Raw genomic sequence first — 15775 nt, forward strand, 5'->3', positions numbered from 1 at the left:
TATAAGAGTATACATTAAAACTATCTCTGTAAATCAATGAGCCTCCTGCTTATCCACAGTCATAGAAAGTTATTTTAAAAAAAGAAAAAAGAAAACATTTTTCCATAGAGGGATAACTGATGAGTACAGATTAAAAGAAAAAAGAAAACATTTTACAAGAAATGTTGATGACATACAACACCAGACCTATCTGTACAGATTACAAGGCAATTGCAGCAGATTCCAAATGCCTATAATATTAGAACATTAGCAGCTCAAACTGTTAATGCCATTGCTTCTCATCATTATTCAAACAAGAGGCTAAAACAAGGGAGCCCAAATGATCACACCATCACTGTTTCTTATGCTTAAATTCTACAACGACGACGACGCTCTAAGCTTCAAATGGCGATTCGGAGGTTGCAGGAGCAGGTTCCGGGTGGTAGTGCAGTATCTCCTCCCACATCATTTCTCTAATCATCCCTTCCTCTAGATCCTCATCTATGTCGAGGTTGATCGGGACCTGCGCTGGAGGATCACATCTCGGGTCGTACAGGGGAGACATGTATGGGTGTTGGAGGGCGTCAGTGACACTTATTCTCTTTGAAGGGTCGAAGACGAGCATCTTCTGTAATAGATCAATTGCCAAAGGGTGAGCGTGGGGGTAGAGACGGGTGAAGGGGGTCCCAAGGGAGTAAGGGAGAGTTCTGATGTATTTCTTCGCCTTTGGATTGTCGATGAAATCAAGATCGTCTTCTTTCTGGCTGCCAAGGATGTTGATGATTAACTTTAGCTGGTTGAGACACTCTGTCCCGGGAAATATAGGCTTTCGACCAAGGAGTTCTGCAAAGATGCAACCAACAGACCATACATCTATAGACGTGCCATAGTTGTCACAGCAGAGAAGGAGCTCTGGGGCCCGATACCAGCGAGTAACCACATACTCGGTCATGAACTGACCTTTACTGCTGCTGGTACGAGCAAGCCCGAAATCACATATTTTAAGATCACAGTTGGCATTGATGAGCAAGTTCCCGGGCTTTAAATCACGATGAAGAATATTTGCTGAGTGAAGATACTTCAGACCTCTCAGTAGCTGCAACAGTTTATAGAAATAGTAGCATAAAAGGTGAAGCAGCCGATTGAGCAAGACCCGTGTATCATAATTGTATATACTCCTATGAATATAATTATGAAATGAAAGAACAGAAGCTAGAAAAATAAATTAAGTCAGATCTTCATGGAATGCTGAAAATACTCATCTGAAGAACAATGTTAGCTTGTGTGCTGATTCTTAGCATCACAAATATGCCAAAGAATGGTATATGCACAATCCCTTTGGCACAAGCAAAAGAAAAATCACTATCATTCCTACAAATAAACTAGAACAATCAACCGCCACAATCTGTAATTATGTTCAACAGCCACAGTAGAGTGCAAGCAAGAAACGGGTGTTGATTAAGGCCTTTCCAAAATTTAATGACAAAAGTCGTAGGATCTCAAGTAAACTATAGCACCCAAATAAAGAAAACTAATGAATAACCTTTTTTTAGAAGTATTTGGGAACTCTACCCCTGGAAAATACCTGGAAAAGGAAGTACTGGCAATGGTCGTTTGTAAGTGCTTGAGAAGACTTGACGATCTGATGCAAATCCGTATCCATAAGCTCGTAAACCAAGTACACATCTTTGAAGTTTCCCTTTTGTACAGGGAGCATGACATCTTTTAGAGCTATCACATTTTCATGTTTGAGATGCCGGAGAAGCTTCAGTTCGCGTAAAGTTCTTAGTGCATCAACACGATTTTCAAAGGCATTGTGAATTTTCTTGATAGCAACCTTTTCATTAGTTTCTCTGTTCACTGAAGAACACACTATGCCATAGGCACCTCGACCTATGGGCTTGATCGGGACATATTTTGTATCAATCTCAAAAAGCGTCTGCCACATGGAGTAGTAATGTTTCCCTTCAGACCCAATCCCATTTGGAGGTTCCACTGGTGTTGCCATACTAAAATAGCCATTACCAAAATTTTAGAGAAGGAAATAGGAATGTCTACAAAGAATACTTTCCTAAAATAGTGTCATGACAAGTAATTTGACAAACAGTTCTCATCTGCCTAAATTGTTACTTAGATGTAGACGTAAATAGGCAGAACACAATACCATTATACCACTACGTAAATAAGCAGAATAATGCATCATTATCAGAGAACAGAGTCTCTCTACCTTTCAGCAAGATATTCTGCAGTCTATCCGAACGATACAAGCAATAAAGTATCAATATAAACAATACTCCATATAACTGCAGCAATGTCTGACTAGTTGGGCAAATGGTAGATGGTATTCTCACAAACGAAAACAATTCACCATTTCCCGATCTAGCTAAAGTGCATCTATACAGGCATTGGAGGCTGACAACTCCAAACTCAGCTGTATATCATTTAACTACTACTACTACTACTACTACTACTACTACTACTACTACTACTACTACTACTACTATAACCCATACCCATCACAAACACAACACAACTGGTAAGAATAAACAGTAAGCAAAAATATGAAAAGGGAAACAATATTAGGGGAAAATTTTCAACACGAAAAGACTTGTGAATTAGTATAAGGAATAAACAGAAGCCACTAAACAAAGGTTTTATTTGCTCAAAATTTTGGAGACAACCAAGTACTGTATACAATCTAAACAAATAATCGTTTAATACCTAAAACAAACGACAGGTAAACATAAATGAGTACTTCGACAACGGAAAACAGAAAAACAAGGAATTCACAAAAAAAAACACTCTTTTACCTCGATATTGTCCTGAAATATCTTCAATTCGCGCCTCAGACCTCAGAATCATTCATTCTCCCGTCGAATTCCGACTTGTTGCTCAAATTAGCCATAAACGGTGCCGTAGATCCCCATCTTAAGCTCTGATTCGGCGCTAATCACTCAATTTGCGATCTATTTGAGGTGAATTCACCTGGAACTTGCTTCAAATTCACAGAATTGTAGCAGAAGGATCTGCCAATAATTTACCTCACATTCCTGTTTATGTTATTCACTACAACAGTTAATTTGTGGATAATTTGATATTTTCAAGGAAATAAATAATGGAAAGTAAATGTTTAGAATCGAAATTCGGCAATGAGATCAGTGATGAATTAACGTGCGCCCACCCAGTATTTTTCATATAATATTTTATTATTTGTTTCCAAGACTACTTTTTTACTATACTTTAATTGTTAAAATAAATTAATTTTTTTTAATTAAGTTACTCTTAGTATAAAATAAATTTAGCATACTTTACATTTGAAATTATGCTATAAAATTAAAAATTTAAAGTGATAACCAAACAAAGCCTTGTCAAAAAGTCACAGATTGTTTAGCCTCACTCTTTTTTATTTTTATTTTTTGGTGTTAGAGAGAAAAGTTGATTTTGTGGGTGCGATCATAATTAGAAAACAAATTATTTAAAGAAAATATTTATAAAACTAGTAATTTTCTTGTAGAAGGACCATAAATATTTGTGCCCAAAGCACGTTTCTAGATTAAGGTGTAACAGAAACTCCATTAGGTGAAAGTTTTGCAAGAACTACAATAAATCAGAATAGAGCACAATACAAAAAAGAATATAAAAAAAAATCATTCCTTTGATCTGCTAATGATTGAAAGAAGCAAAAGCTATGATTTCCTATCTCCTACTTGTGTAACTGCTCTTCCACCCTCACCATTCTCTTCAATACATTGCATTTCAAGCAGCTTCTGTTGTTCCTCATCAGCCTGCTGAGCCCCTTCTCGAGACGCGGGTTTAGGTTTCCCGCTAGTCGAGCGCTGGTACATTATGCCGCCACCCATGCAAATCAAGAGACCGATGGTTCCCACAACAGTCGAGTGCTTATCCCAGATAACGAGATTTATCACCACTGTCAGCAGTTTGTTGACAATGCCAAGAACAGTGAATCCCGTAGCTGATATTGCTTTGCGACAGGAGAAGCCAAAGAAGGATATGGCCAAGCCAAACAGGAACGAAAGCCAAGAAGGATATGGCCAAGACCACCCCCAACGAGTACCAATCCGACTCATCAGTGATCTCGTGCTCTATCTTCTTCAGCTCCCCCCATTATAAGCAACTCCACAGGAAATAACATCAAAGCCTCAAGATTGTTGTACAGCACGAGCCCCCATGTGTTGAGGCCAATCGTCATGACCACATGCTTGATGTAGACAAAATCAATCGACATGCTCACCAAGTACGCTAGAGCCCACCTATAAGCTTTCACAGAGAACTGAGAATCAGTTGTTACATACAGCATACTCCCAGCAAAGATCGTGGCGAGGGAAAACCATGTCTTGAGCACTGGCCACGGCTGGTACAAGAAGAGGGTCTCACCAATGGCAATGAATATGGGGACAACCGAGCGGAAAGCAATGAAGGTGTCAACATTGGTGTGAAGCAGGAGCTCGCTGTTGGTGAACAGAGACAGGTAGAATATAAACACAGCAGGCAGAAACCGCCACATGGTGACAAGATCGAGCTTGTCGTGCTCTAGCAACTTAAGCTGCCCAAAGATTACAACTCCAGCAGCACTTGTCAAGTAGAGCTTCCGGGTATGGAAACTTCATCACGGCCCATTTATTGATGATCAATAGTAACGAAGCAGAGAGACAATAGCCCCCTGCGATACCATACACTGATGCTTGCTGGAGTAAGCTGCTATACCAAGCCGAGCTCGATTGAGCATCAGATGATGCATCTGCTTCCTTAGAATTTTCAACATCACCAGTCATCTCATCTCAATCTACTACTAGAAGCTATAGACAAGAAAAGAAGTATAATTGTTAAGCCAATCTGTATCTAGATGATATATTAAACTCAAATTGACAGCACTTGTCATTTTTCTACTGAATGTAGTTTTCTGACAATGCCAACCCTAAACCCTAGGATTTGGGGATTTCTGCGCACCACTTTTGTTGGATATTTTAGTGTAATTGGATTAACTTGATCGATCGATATTGTCATAACGATACATCATATAAGTATGGAGGGTGCGGAGTGCACACTTAATTGAATTCGTTATGATGTCCCCTGAACAGATGAACGGGGGTCCAAGGGGCAGAGCCCTCAGCTTGGAAATTTTTTATTTCCGCCGAAATTGCTGTATAAGAAATTCATCCGAAAATGTAATTTTGGAAAAGTAAAAGGACCAATTTGCAATTTCGAAAACCTTTAAAATTCTGTTATTTTTCGGTTAGAAAATGAACAGTCGCGTCTGTTCATGTTTATAAACCGATCTGATCGTTATTTATGGTTCTGATCATCTTCAACAATTAGCATTCGAAAAAGTTCAAAACAATCTTCTGAATTTTATCCGATCGAATAGTTTGGTAGAACCGTCAAATTGATTTGATCTGAAAGTGTTTATCACGACTTTCAGATATCCGTTTTTTGTGTTCTATATATGGAATCTCCCCAACAACTTTCTTTGACAAAATCACAATAGTACATCACTAAGCTTAATCAATGAAAAATCGAAACAATTTGACATCAAATTACAGTATCTCACGAATCCTATTGCTGCAATTTGTAGATCCATAAACTCCAATTCAGAAAAGAAAAATGAGCAAACTTGAAGATCGGTGAAGAAGAAGTGACCTGATGTTCTTGATGTGTCTGAGAAGAAGACGGCGAGCACAAGTCCGCGGCGGAGCTGACATGCAGCAATCCAGTAATTAGGTAAGTATAAATTAATTACATTTTCGAAATTTCAAGAACATAAAGATAAAAATACTATTTAATATATTTTGTTTTATATTTGTGAGTTAAACACTAAGTTATTTAGTTTTACGGAATAATTAACTTTGGGCCGTACTCTGGAACGTCTTAATTTTATATTTTTATTCATTCGAACAACAAATTTAAGTTTAAATAAATGAATAATAACTTTGTTTGTTAGAATTATACTACTCCCTACTTAGTAGATATGATACATTATACATATGTAGATTTATAGCAAATATTATGTATATTGATTAAGAATTAGATTATTTTGTGTTTGTAATTTTTCATCTGTTTCGTGTTCATAATTTTCATTGTATTCGCCATGAATTCCTAAGTCCTAACAGTATATTGGAGATCGGAGCTCGTATTATAATTTGATTTCTTCTAATATAACAAATTATGTAATGGTTTGCTTTGGAATTTGATTCTAACAATATTCGAATAGTCAAAAAAGTATTGAAAATTGTTTATCAATTCAACAATTTATTTGTTATTACATCACAATGAGTGTCGTCTGTCAAACAAGATTTTAAGAATGAAATGTGATTTCATAATATTTTGTATGCAAATCAAATTACTTTTTCAAAATTATGGAATTCCAAAATCCAAAATTTAAGAATGAAATTAGATTTCAGTTACCGGAGGGTCTAGTTGCCGGAAGGAGGGGATCCACGGCAAAACGCGAACAGCTTTAACACGAAGAGTCGCTGAAGTTGCAAAGAATTATGAATAGTACTTCCTATGTCCCACAAAGTTTGTCCCAGTTTAACTTGGCATGAGTTTTAAAAAAAAAAAATTGGCTCTCTATTATATAGAAGTGTGTGGTGGAACAAGGATCACGAGACAAACTATGTGGGAGTGATGTGTCTATTGGTGTGCGACACTAAGGATAGTAAGTGCTTTCTTGATTCAAGGGGCTATTGATATTATGACATTTGATCCCTCTTATTTACTCATACTCTTTAAACCTTGAAAATCCAATGTTTGCACGGGTAATGGTGAATTAACACATGTTCAGTATGGATCATACGACATGTTACAATTACCTTATCATTAAGAGTTAATAGTTGTTTATATTTATTAAAAGGCAAATCTAAACTTTATTATATAAATTTTGCCAGTTTTATCTCATGATTTAAACTCAATTTCAAATCACACAATCAAGGTTTTCCGATCTAATAAAAGGGAAGACCGATTTTGTTAATTCTTCGATGACTCTGATTCTTTCAAGGAAAGGGTCTCATCCACCAAACTAATTGCCCCCAGACACCTAACAAAATCGAGTAGCGGAAAAAAAACTGTATCCTTCTAGAAATTACCCGATCTCTTCTCGTAAGCCCCCAACATTATGTACAACAGAAGAATAATTACGAAAAGAATTATGTAAAATACCACGGAAATAAGATGATCAAGCAAGACATAGCTTTGACACTAGTATGGGTTAGGGTGAAACTAGCTAGATTGGTATGTGGTAGATTGAAACTCACTACACTAACACTAATGTCTGTCTAAAGTCTAAACAATGAAAAAGATGATACTACTAAGTATATAAAAAATGGCAGAAATTGGACCTCCGGACACGAAAAGCGGGTGCGATTTATGGAAATGGAGCCCGCGGACGGGTCCATCGTGCTCGTGGAATCGGTGGATGAGGGTGGCCATGCGGTAATCCCAGAGCTGGATGACGCCGCTGCGAAGACTTGCTAGGATCCATGGCCGCTTGCTGTGAAAGCTCAACCCTTTCACCCCATTGCTCTCCGTCTCCAATTTCCTCACCATTCTCGTCCCTCCGCCTATCATTATACCCTAAATTTAACCAATTCTATTTTTTGGTATTTGTATTTGACACATTTATCACTTATTTTCTAGTTTTGGCTTTTGTCTTGCCATTTGTGTCTTAAACGAGTTTTATACTATTAGAGAAAAAAAAATGACCGACTTTGTTTATCACTTTTTTATGCAATTTTTAGATTTTTCGGATCAAATTTCATAGTTCGTATTGGATTTTCAGACAATTCAAATAGGATTTCATAGTTCGATTTCATATTTTCAAAAAATCCGAATCCGGTTTAATATATATTTCTGGGTTTCATATACTATATTTTATGTGCAAGTTTTTCATCAACTTTGAAATTGTTATGGCTCGTCTTTCCTGATCGGAGAATCTAAATACTTTTGAAAATAATTTTCAATTGTAGTATAGATAAGATAATGCTGAGGAACGTCACTGAAATCACGACATACACTACAAAAAAAACGCTACTAACCAGGGATTTACTGACAACAAAATATCCACCGGAATTTACCAATGGATTACCAAGGGATTTGGCATTGGTAACTTTCCCGCCGTTATTTCCAACGTCTTTGTCACGGACTTTGTCAGTTTATTTTACCAACAGACGATTTTCGTGGGTAAATCTATTATTTTTTAAAAATAATTATTTTATAAATCATTACCGAGGACCAATGTCGTCGGGAAACTTAAAACTATCATATTTTAATAATCATTAATTTATGAATTAATTTCCGAGGGCCTATATCCGTGGGAAAATTAAAATGCTATATTCCGCTTTTTACTTCAACCCTAGCTCCCTTTCTACCGTTTCTACTGTTTACCTCCTCGGTTCCATGAAATCTCTGCGAGGATCCTCTGCGAAATTTCTACGGAAATTGTGCTGTTCGCCGCTCTATATCCTCCGTTATGTGAAATCGAACGCTCTATCTCCTCCAATCTGTGAAAATTGATTCATTGATACGATCCTACCTCGAGACTTCCCGATTTTGATCGATATCACATAACTCACACAACAATTCAACGATAAACACAACGATCCACAACCAAATCACCAAATTGAGATCACAACAATAGGAACTATATTAAGAGGAATTGTTCAACGAATTACAATAACGAAAACAGAGCAATAACGATAATGCAACGAGAAATGCTATGGATCCACGACCCAAGGCACACACACACATTCACACTATCAACATGACTACAAAAGGTGGTGGTCCTCCTATTTATACATCTCGCTTAATCACGTGCTGCCACCTCATCTCTGCCAACGTGGAACGCCCATGTGCCATCATGTGTCTTATTATCCTCATCAGCTTATTATGAAAATATAGAAATCCTACTCACGAGATAACGCGCCCCCTACCATCGCATGAGCGAGCCATCTCGGAATGTTTCATGCATTGTGTGATCTCGAACATGCATGCAACATTCGTTTGCCGCTCTATCTCCTCCGTTATATGAAATCGAACGTTCTATCTCCTCCAATCTGTGAAAATTGATCCGTTTGCCGCTCTATCTCCTCCGTTATATGAAATCGAACGTTCTGTCTCCTTCAATCTGTGAAAATTGTTCCATTCTATCACTTATGGAAGCCACAAGTGCCAGCCTTCAACTGCAACGAAGGAGAGAGAGGGACGTTTTTCCCATACTGGTTTCGTTCCGTCGGGCGATCGCTTGCCTAGGTAATTTCTCAATTCTTTTCTGCGGTTTGCATTCAGAATTCTCCACATTTTTCTGCTTTAATTCCGTACAAGCGTTGGTATGCATTTGCCTATTCTGTATATGCAACTTTACAATTACTATATAGTTTGTTGCATTTGTTTTTTAGTTCAAAATTAGTGTTGATTAAGGGTTAAACTATATTTGGTGCTGAGAATCATCACTATTAGGTTGGTGATGATACATGGACGTTCAAAATATGGAAGAAAGTTGCAATTTAAGGTGGTGGTCAAACTAATAGAAGAGGCTATGGAAATTATTTTACATGGATGTGACTCTCATTTGGCTATACGTCTCATCCTTTGATTTGTGGATGGCAGAGAAACTTCTCAGTGGGAAGCAAAAGAGCCATATTTGTATGACCTTCATGTTCTAAAGATCGTTGTATGTAGCATTACTTTGGCTAGGTCTTAGAAATTGTGGTGTTTGCATTCATTCTCAGAGAAACGGGTCTTGAAATCCCAGCCGAATCAAAACTATAGTCCTACAAACTAACAATAAACTAGAGTCCTACAAACCCCTTCCACATTGACAATCTATAGGAATGTGTCTCTAATTACTTGTTTGTACACATCTTAAATTTATTTATGTATATATCGTTTTGTCTGTACTCTGTAAATAACTTAACATATGCTCTGAGAGAGATAAAAGTTTTGTATTGATGTTTCTAGTTTCATGCTTTGATAAATAAACTCATTTTGTACTATTGATTATTTTATTGTTGCTAATCATTTACTTCAGTTATGTTGGCGGATATTCTTTCAACCTTTTTGGTTGAATATCAGAATCAGAGACTGTAAGTTAAAGCAATTATAAGGTTTAATGTTTTAAATGACCAATATTCTTGCAATCTGTTACTTTGCCTCATACGCTATGATTTCTGTTTGGTTGCTTAAAATCAAAAGTTTTTGGTCATCATATATTATATTACACAATCTCAGTGTGTATCTCATAGGTAGGTTCCAAACTAACTGTAAACTCAACTACTTCTTCATCAAAGTTATCTTTTTTTCCTTCTTTATTAGGCAATTGTTTTTTTGTTGTAGCTTCGAGCAGAAATACTTTGACCATTTTCTTGATCTGGACAAGTTCTCAGGTGTGGTTATTGTCTCTGTTTTTCTTCATCTGATTTTTTTTATTCATGAATGAGTTTCGTTTGATTTGGTGTTGTGATTTATTGAAATAGGATTGATGTTTTTGCTCCTACTGGATTTCCTGATCACCTACATAAAGGTTTGTTCATCATTTTCCCCTTTTTCTTTGATAATTGGTTTTTTATTATGGTGATTGGTTGTGATTTATCTTTGTTTTAATGGTATTTTAGGATTTGAGACTGTCACCTACATGCTGCAGGTATGTTTTTTTGTTTTATAATGTGTATATTTGACATCATAGTTTTGACTTCCAAAAAATTTTCAACCCAAAAAATTTTCTACAGCTGCTCTATCTTTGTGTATTGTTCATGTTTTAAAATAATCTTTGTTGTCTGAATGCTAATAAAATCATACTCCAATAATAGCATAAGTAAGCAACAATAAATAATTCGGAGTTTGACCATGTCTTGATTGCCATAATGAATGGCTGGGAAAGCTGATCTTCAGGTGGATGTGATTGTGAAGAAAGCAACATTGATCATTTGTTTAAGTTGACAAATTGAATAATTAAATTACTTAAACTGGACTTATAAGTTGGCTAATGCTTGCTTTTATTTGAACTCTTTGATGCAGCAAAGAATGAAGGAGGAGACAGCTGCTTGATCAAACATAGATGGTCAATTCTCTGAGTTCTTTTGATTTTGGTGTTCCAGATTAAGACTCCGGGTAGTCAAATGGCGAGTGAGAAAATTTTAATTGTTTTTAATTTGATCCTCCATTTTTAGACCCTGTTTTATTTGGATTGGTTATGTCATGATCTCCATGAACATGAGTCTACTCATTTGATATTTTATGTTATGGCAGATTTTGAGGGGTTCTCTGCAAAGCTGCTAGAATAGGTAGAATCTAATACATATACATGGTCTATTTTCTATTTGTCATAATTTGAGATTTTAGTGATGTTTGTCAAATGTACCTGATTATTGGTTGATTTGTCAAACGCTAAGTGATCGTTCTTCTTTCTTACTTATTCTAATTTGAGTTGAAAGAATAAAAAGGCAGTCCGAACTATTAGTTGATTTGTTATAAGAATTATAATATATGCCATGTACATTCATTAATTATTGGGAAAAATTAGTATTATGTACGATTTGTTCATGAAAGTGATAGTGAACTACCTCTTAATTTGTTTTTGATTTATCTTCTGTGATGTACAAAAATATTCATTTGGTGTTATGCAGGTTGAGATGCTATCGCAAGTTTTATGCTAAGCAAGCCTGTCCCTTTTCTCTCAGACTGTAAGTTGCAACTTTGGTATGATAATTTTTATGAGATTCCCTTGCTCCAATATACAAAGAGAGATAAGAAATTGAAATCACGTATGATGATAATTATTTGTACATTAGTATAATGTTGTTTATTTTGAGATTTAATTCATACATATTTTGGTTTTAGTTCAAAGAAAACTGCCAAATAAATCAGGAATTATTACTCATTTGATAATTTCATCATCATTTTTAGAAGTTGGCAATTAAATATAGAATCTACATCAGGAGATATGAGTATTGTTTTGGTAACTATTCTTTATTTGACTTTTTGTTTTTGCCAATTAGCATGAAATATTTCAAAGGAGCTTAACTTTCACAAATCTGTTGACTTGTAGCTTTGAATACGAGATGAACTCTGCCAAGAATTGTGGCGCGAAATGCATCAAGAACTACATGACCAAAAACGGGAGATGGAAGAAATAATGAAGTAGTTTATGATGTCAAGGCAACCCAACAATCAAGTCACAATCCTGATTATGATGATGAGTTGATATATCTCATGAACTCAATTTGAAAACTCAGACACTTTATGTTTATTTTGGCTCCGTATGTTGGATTGTATATTTTGATTAATACTTTTGAGGTTTATCAATGATGATTTTCATTTTGGTCATTATTTATTTGTTATTGATTTTATGGTGTAGCTAGAACATGATATTGTGTGTGTGCAGGTTTAGAATAAAAAATATGGAATGGTGCTAATACATTTTTTGAATGATTACCAACGGAGAAATGCCGTTGGAAAATATCCAAATCCCTAAAAGACAATTACCAACGGATTTGCCGTTGGGAAATTTATCCACGGCTAATATCCCTTGGTAAAAATATTTGCGTCGAGCCTTTTACCATCTCCAACCATACACCAAAACTCATTTTTGGTGTAGATAATTTCTCCAATCGTACACCAAATGCAAACCCATTTTTGGGTTTTTGAATGGATTAACACCAAATATGGTGTTTACTCCAAAATTTTGTTAGACAAAAATGGGTTTAAATATGGTGTAAACATAAATATGGTGTAAATGGTTAGAGTAAAACTACTTTTTGGTGTGACATATATTCAAAAATGGGTTTGAGTTTGGCGTGGATGGTTGGAGATTGCCTTATGGCTCCCATCCCTTGAAAATCCCTTGGTAATGCCATTTACCAACGGATAATTTGATTTTACCCACGGATTTTGCCGTTGGTAATTAGCGTATTTTTTGTAGTGCTTGTTTTGCGTTGCTTTGTAGTAAAAGAATAGAGCATTGTATAATGAGACTCATTTTTTCCATCTATTTTTCTTCATGTCGAGACTTTAAATCATGACAGATATAACTAGCTAGTGTCGAACATATAAATGTTGCATACGGGTCAAAACTGATTACAAGTCTTTGAATCTGAGTAATACTTTTCTCCAACCGGAATAGTATTTCTCGGTTGTAACATTTATTTAATGAATTCACTATTTGGTACTCATATAGATGGGAAGCCAGACTTGCTGATAAACTTTGAGCGTTGTGTAACAAATAACAATAAATATGGTAACAATATTAGAGAACTTCCATTAAATTTATTAGTACTAGTTATTAGTACATTAAAGTTTCTTTCAATTTTCAGACCATAATATACCCATACCAATTCATGCATTGGACACACATAATGTCCCTAAAGAATTGAGTTGTCAATATATTTTTATAAATATGATTACTATTGCAAAACTTAGAATTTATTTATTTCGAGACTACAATTTCTTCTCATAATATTATAAAGAAATGTGAGTATGCAATCTAAAAGGGTTAAAGAAAAGTGCCAGCAACTTCGCAGTTACAAGCTTCTTTTTCTATCAGAATTTTCGAATCTCGTCCATCCATCCTTTGATGTCACTATATTCATCACACATATACTCGTATTGTTTTTCTGATATTAAGAAGAGCCGGTTGTAATTAAAGAAAAATAGTGTGGACTGGGAACGAATGATCATTAACTAATCACCTTTTGTATCTAAAATTCTAAACAGACATTATTTTTTGTGTTTTAGGTGTCTATGGCCTATAGTTTTCCATTTGACTTCAAAATTCAATGATTGTTGTACCACCAACAATTTAATCATGGCTACTAATGAGAACGAGAATAATTATTTAATTATTCATTTTACTTTGTTATGATTAAAACTAATAAGTTACTTAAAATTCTTGATGTGTCATCCAAAGCTAAAGAAGAAACTGGCGCTTATCCATTGATGGGAATTTTTTATGCAAAAGTACTAGAGTTTTTGTCGTGTAATGGTACTTAGAGTTCACCTTTTATTACTTTATTATGTTACTCACTTTGGATATAAGCTCTTAATATTATACACACATAATTAAAATTAATATTTTTATGTTTGCTTTTATTTCCTTAATATTGAAACCGACCGATTAATTAAGTTGTTTGCTGTATCCAACAAAGTAAGAAATTGACATTTGCAATTTTTAATAGTAGCATTTTTTATAAGGTTTGCTGGTGGGCGTGGAAGCATATCCATTATTACTACCTAAGTAATTTTAAATGACAATATTAATTTAATAAGTTGTCGTCACCAAACTTAAACACGACAATTAAAATTGTGGTAATGTATTGGCCCTATTTCATAAGACATAAAAAATTGTGTACATTGAGATGTACTGTACTACTACAATGCAATCGTACTAATTAATCGTTTACTCATTAAACTTACTTTAGTTAACAATTAAGATTGATAATAAACAATCAATGAATATAATTAATTAAATGAAAAGCAGACAATGTTAGGCCAAGACCACGACATTAATTATAAAAGAATGAAAAATAAATCATACTAATTTAATATTATTAAATGAAATTAAAAAATTGTCCATAAGGAATTGATTCATGATATTTAAGTCTAATCTAATTTCCAATTATGGAACAAAAAACAGAGAATTTTCAATCCTGTGGTTGATCAAAAAACAGAGAATTGTCAATCCTGTAGTTGAACAAAAACTCGGATGCAATTTAGTAGTCCATTTTGCATTGATTCAATTCAATGATCCATCGTTTTGATCCAATGCTTATCGATAAATGCATCAACCTTCCGCTGGAATTCTTCGTTGCTCAGATTCTCAATCTCCGATTTCACCGTTTCCCGGCGATTTTCCGTCTCCGATGTACGGAGCTCCGGCCGCACCTTAACCTCGCGCCTCTTCGCCAACTCCGATCGAGTCCTCTGTAACTTCCTAATCTGCCTCGCCGCTTTCTCAATCACCGCCGCCACGTCATCGCATTGCGAAATCTCAATCGTCTCATCGGCAGCAACAATCTGCTTCTCCCAATCGCCTCCGCCGATTTCCGCAGGCATCGCCTCCGGTATCTCGCTGTGCCTGACATAATCAGCGTGGAGATCGTCGCTCTGGCGGCAGAGCACGAACAGCAGCATGATGATCGCGTTGCCGAAGAGGAAAGCGGCGTGCTGGTTGCAGAGGTGCGCCAACCACGCGGCAACCGCCGGCAAGCACCACGAGACGGCGGCGAAGACGATGATCTGCAACAGCTTCGTCACTCTGCGCACGCGATTGAAGCGCGCCATAGCGTTTTCCTTGTCGAACTTGAGGCTATCAATCGTTTTGGAAGGGGAATCCATAGGGGGAGGCGGTTAGGGTTTGGGTGTTAAATCAGAGAGAAATCATGTGAATTTTGGAAACAAAATATACTGCTTTTGCTTTTGTGTAGTGAGGAAGTTGAGGCCGGTTTTATATATAGGGAGCCACGACGGTGTGGTGGGTATCTAATATTATTGCCTCCTACTACACCACCCTTATTAATGGAATTAATAATACTCATTGCGCCAATCGATATTATTTTAAGAAATATAAATATAAAAAATTTATGGCAAATGAATCTCACTCAATATACTACTAATAAATAAATTAAACAAATAATAGTGGACAAATATTACATGATTAGAGTAATATAATTATTTAGCTCGATCTTAATTTTAACATAGACATTTAAATTGAACAAGTAAAGTAAGGATAAAGCTGCCCAAGGTTTACCGAACCGGCGGTTAAAACCGAAACCGTAATCAGCGGTTACGG

At 35.8% G+C, this 15775-nt stretch overlaps 2 protein-coding genes and 1 long non-coding RNA gene across 5 annotated transcripts; 1 reads left to right on the plus strand and 2 right to left on the minus strand.

Moving 5' to 3' along the window:
• Positions 1 to 87: 87 nt before the first annotated feature.
• On the minus strand, positions 88 to 3110 carry LOC125222882 (mitogen-activated protein kinase homolog NTF3). Its single transcript, XM_048125736.1, has 3 exons — positions 2790 to 3110; positions 1565 to 1988; positions 88 to 1075 (listed from the first exon to the last, which is right to left on the minus strand). Exons 2-3 carry the CDS (start codon positions 1985 to 1987, stop codon positions 374 to 376), a joined length of 1125 nt encoding a protein of 374 aa, XP_047981693.1. The 5' UTR covers position 1988; positions 2790 to 3110; the 3' UTR covers positions 88 to 373.
• A 555-nt stretch (positions 3111 to 3665) lies between these two features.
• Positions 3666 to 4772, minus strand: LOC125220744 (GDP-mannose transporter GONST3). Its single transcript, XM_048122890.1, is given in 4 exon segments — positions 3666 to 4025; positions 4027 to 4101; positions 4103 to 4583; positions 4585 to 4772. Coding segments are annotated over 4 exon segments (1104 nt in total).
• Positions 4773 to 10242: 5470 nt separating this feature from the next.
• Positions 10243 to 12277, plus strand: LOC125218474. Of its 3 annotated transcripts, none has more exons than XR_007175959.1 (7): positions 10243 to 10376; positions 10467 to 10513; positions 10605 to 10633; positions 11008 to 11115; positions 11239 to 11273; positions 11616 to 11672; positions 12038 to 12277. It is a non-coding gene; the product is annotated as an uncharacterized LOC125218474 (long non-coding RNA). The 3 variants fall into 3 exon arrangements; XR_007175960.1 differs by having other exon boundaries at positions 11008 to 11100; XR_007175961.1 differs by lacking the exon at positions 11239 to 11273.
• The last annotated feature ends 3498 nt before the right edge of the window (positions 12278 to 15775 follow it).

Source organism: Salvia hispanica, chromosome 4 (assembly GCF_023119035.1).
Source record: "Salvia hispanica cultivar TCC Black 2014 chromosome 4, UniMelb_Shisp_WGS_1.0, whole genome shotgun sequence".
NCBI lineage: Eukaryota > Viridiplantae > Streptophyta > Magnoliopsida > Lamiales > Lamiaceae > Salvia > Salvia hispanica.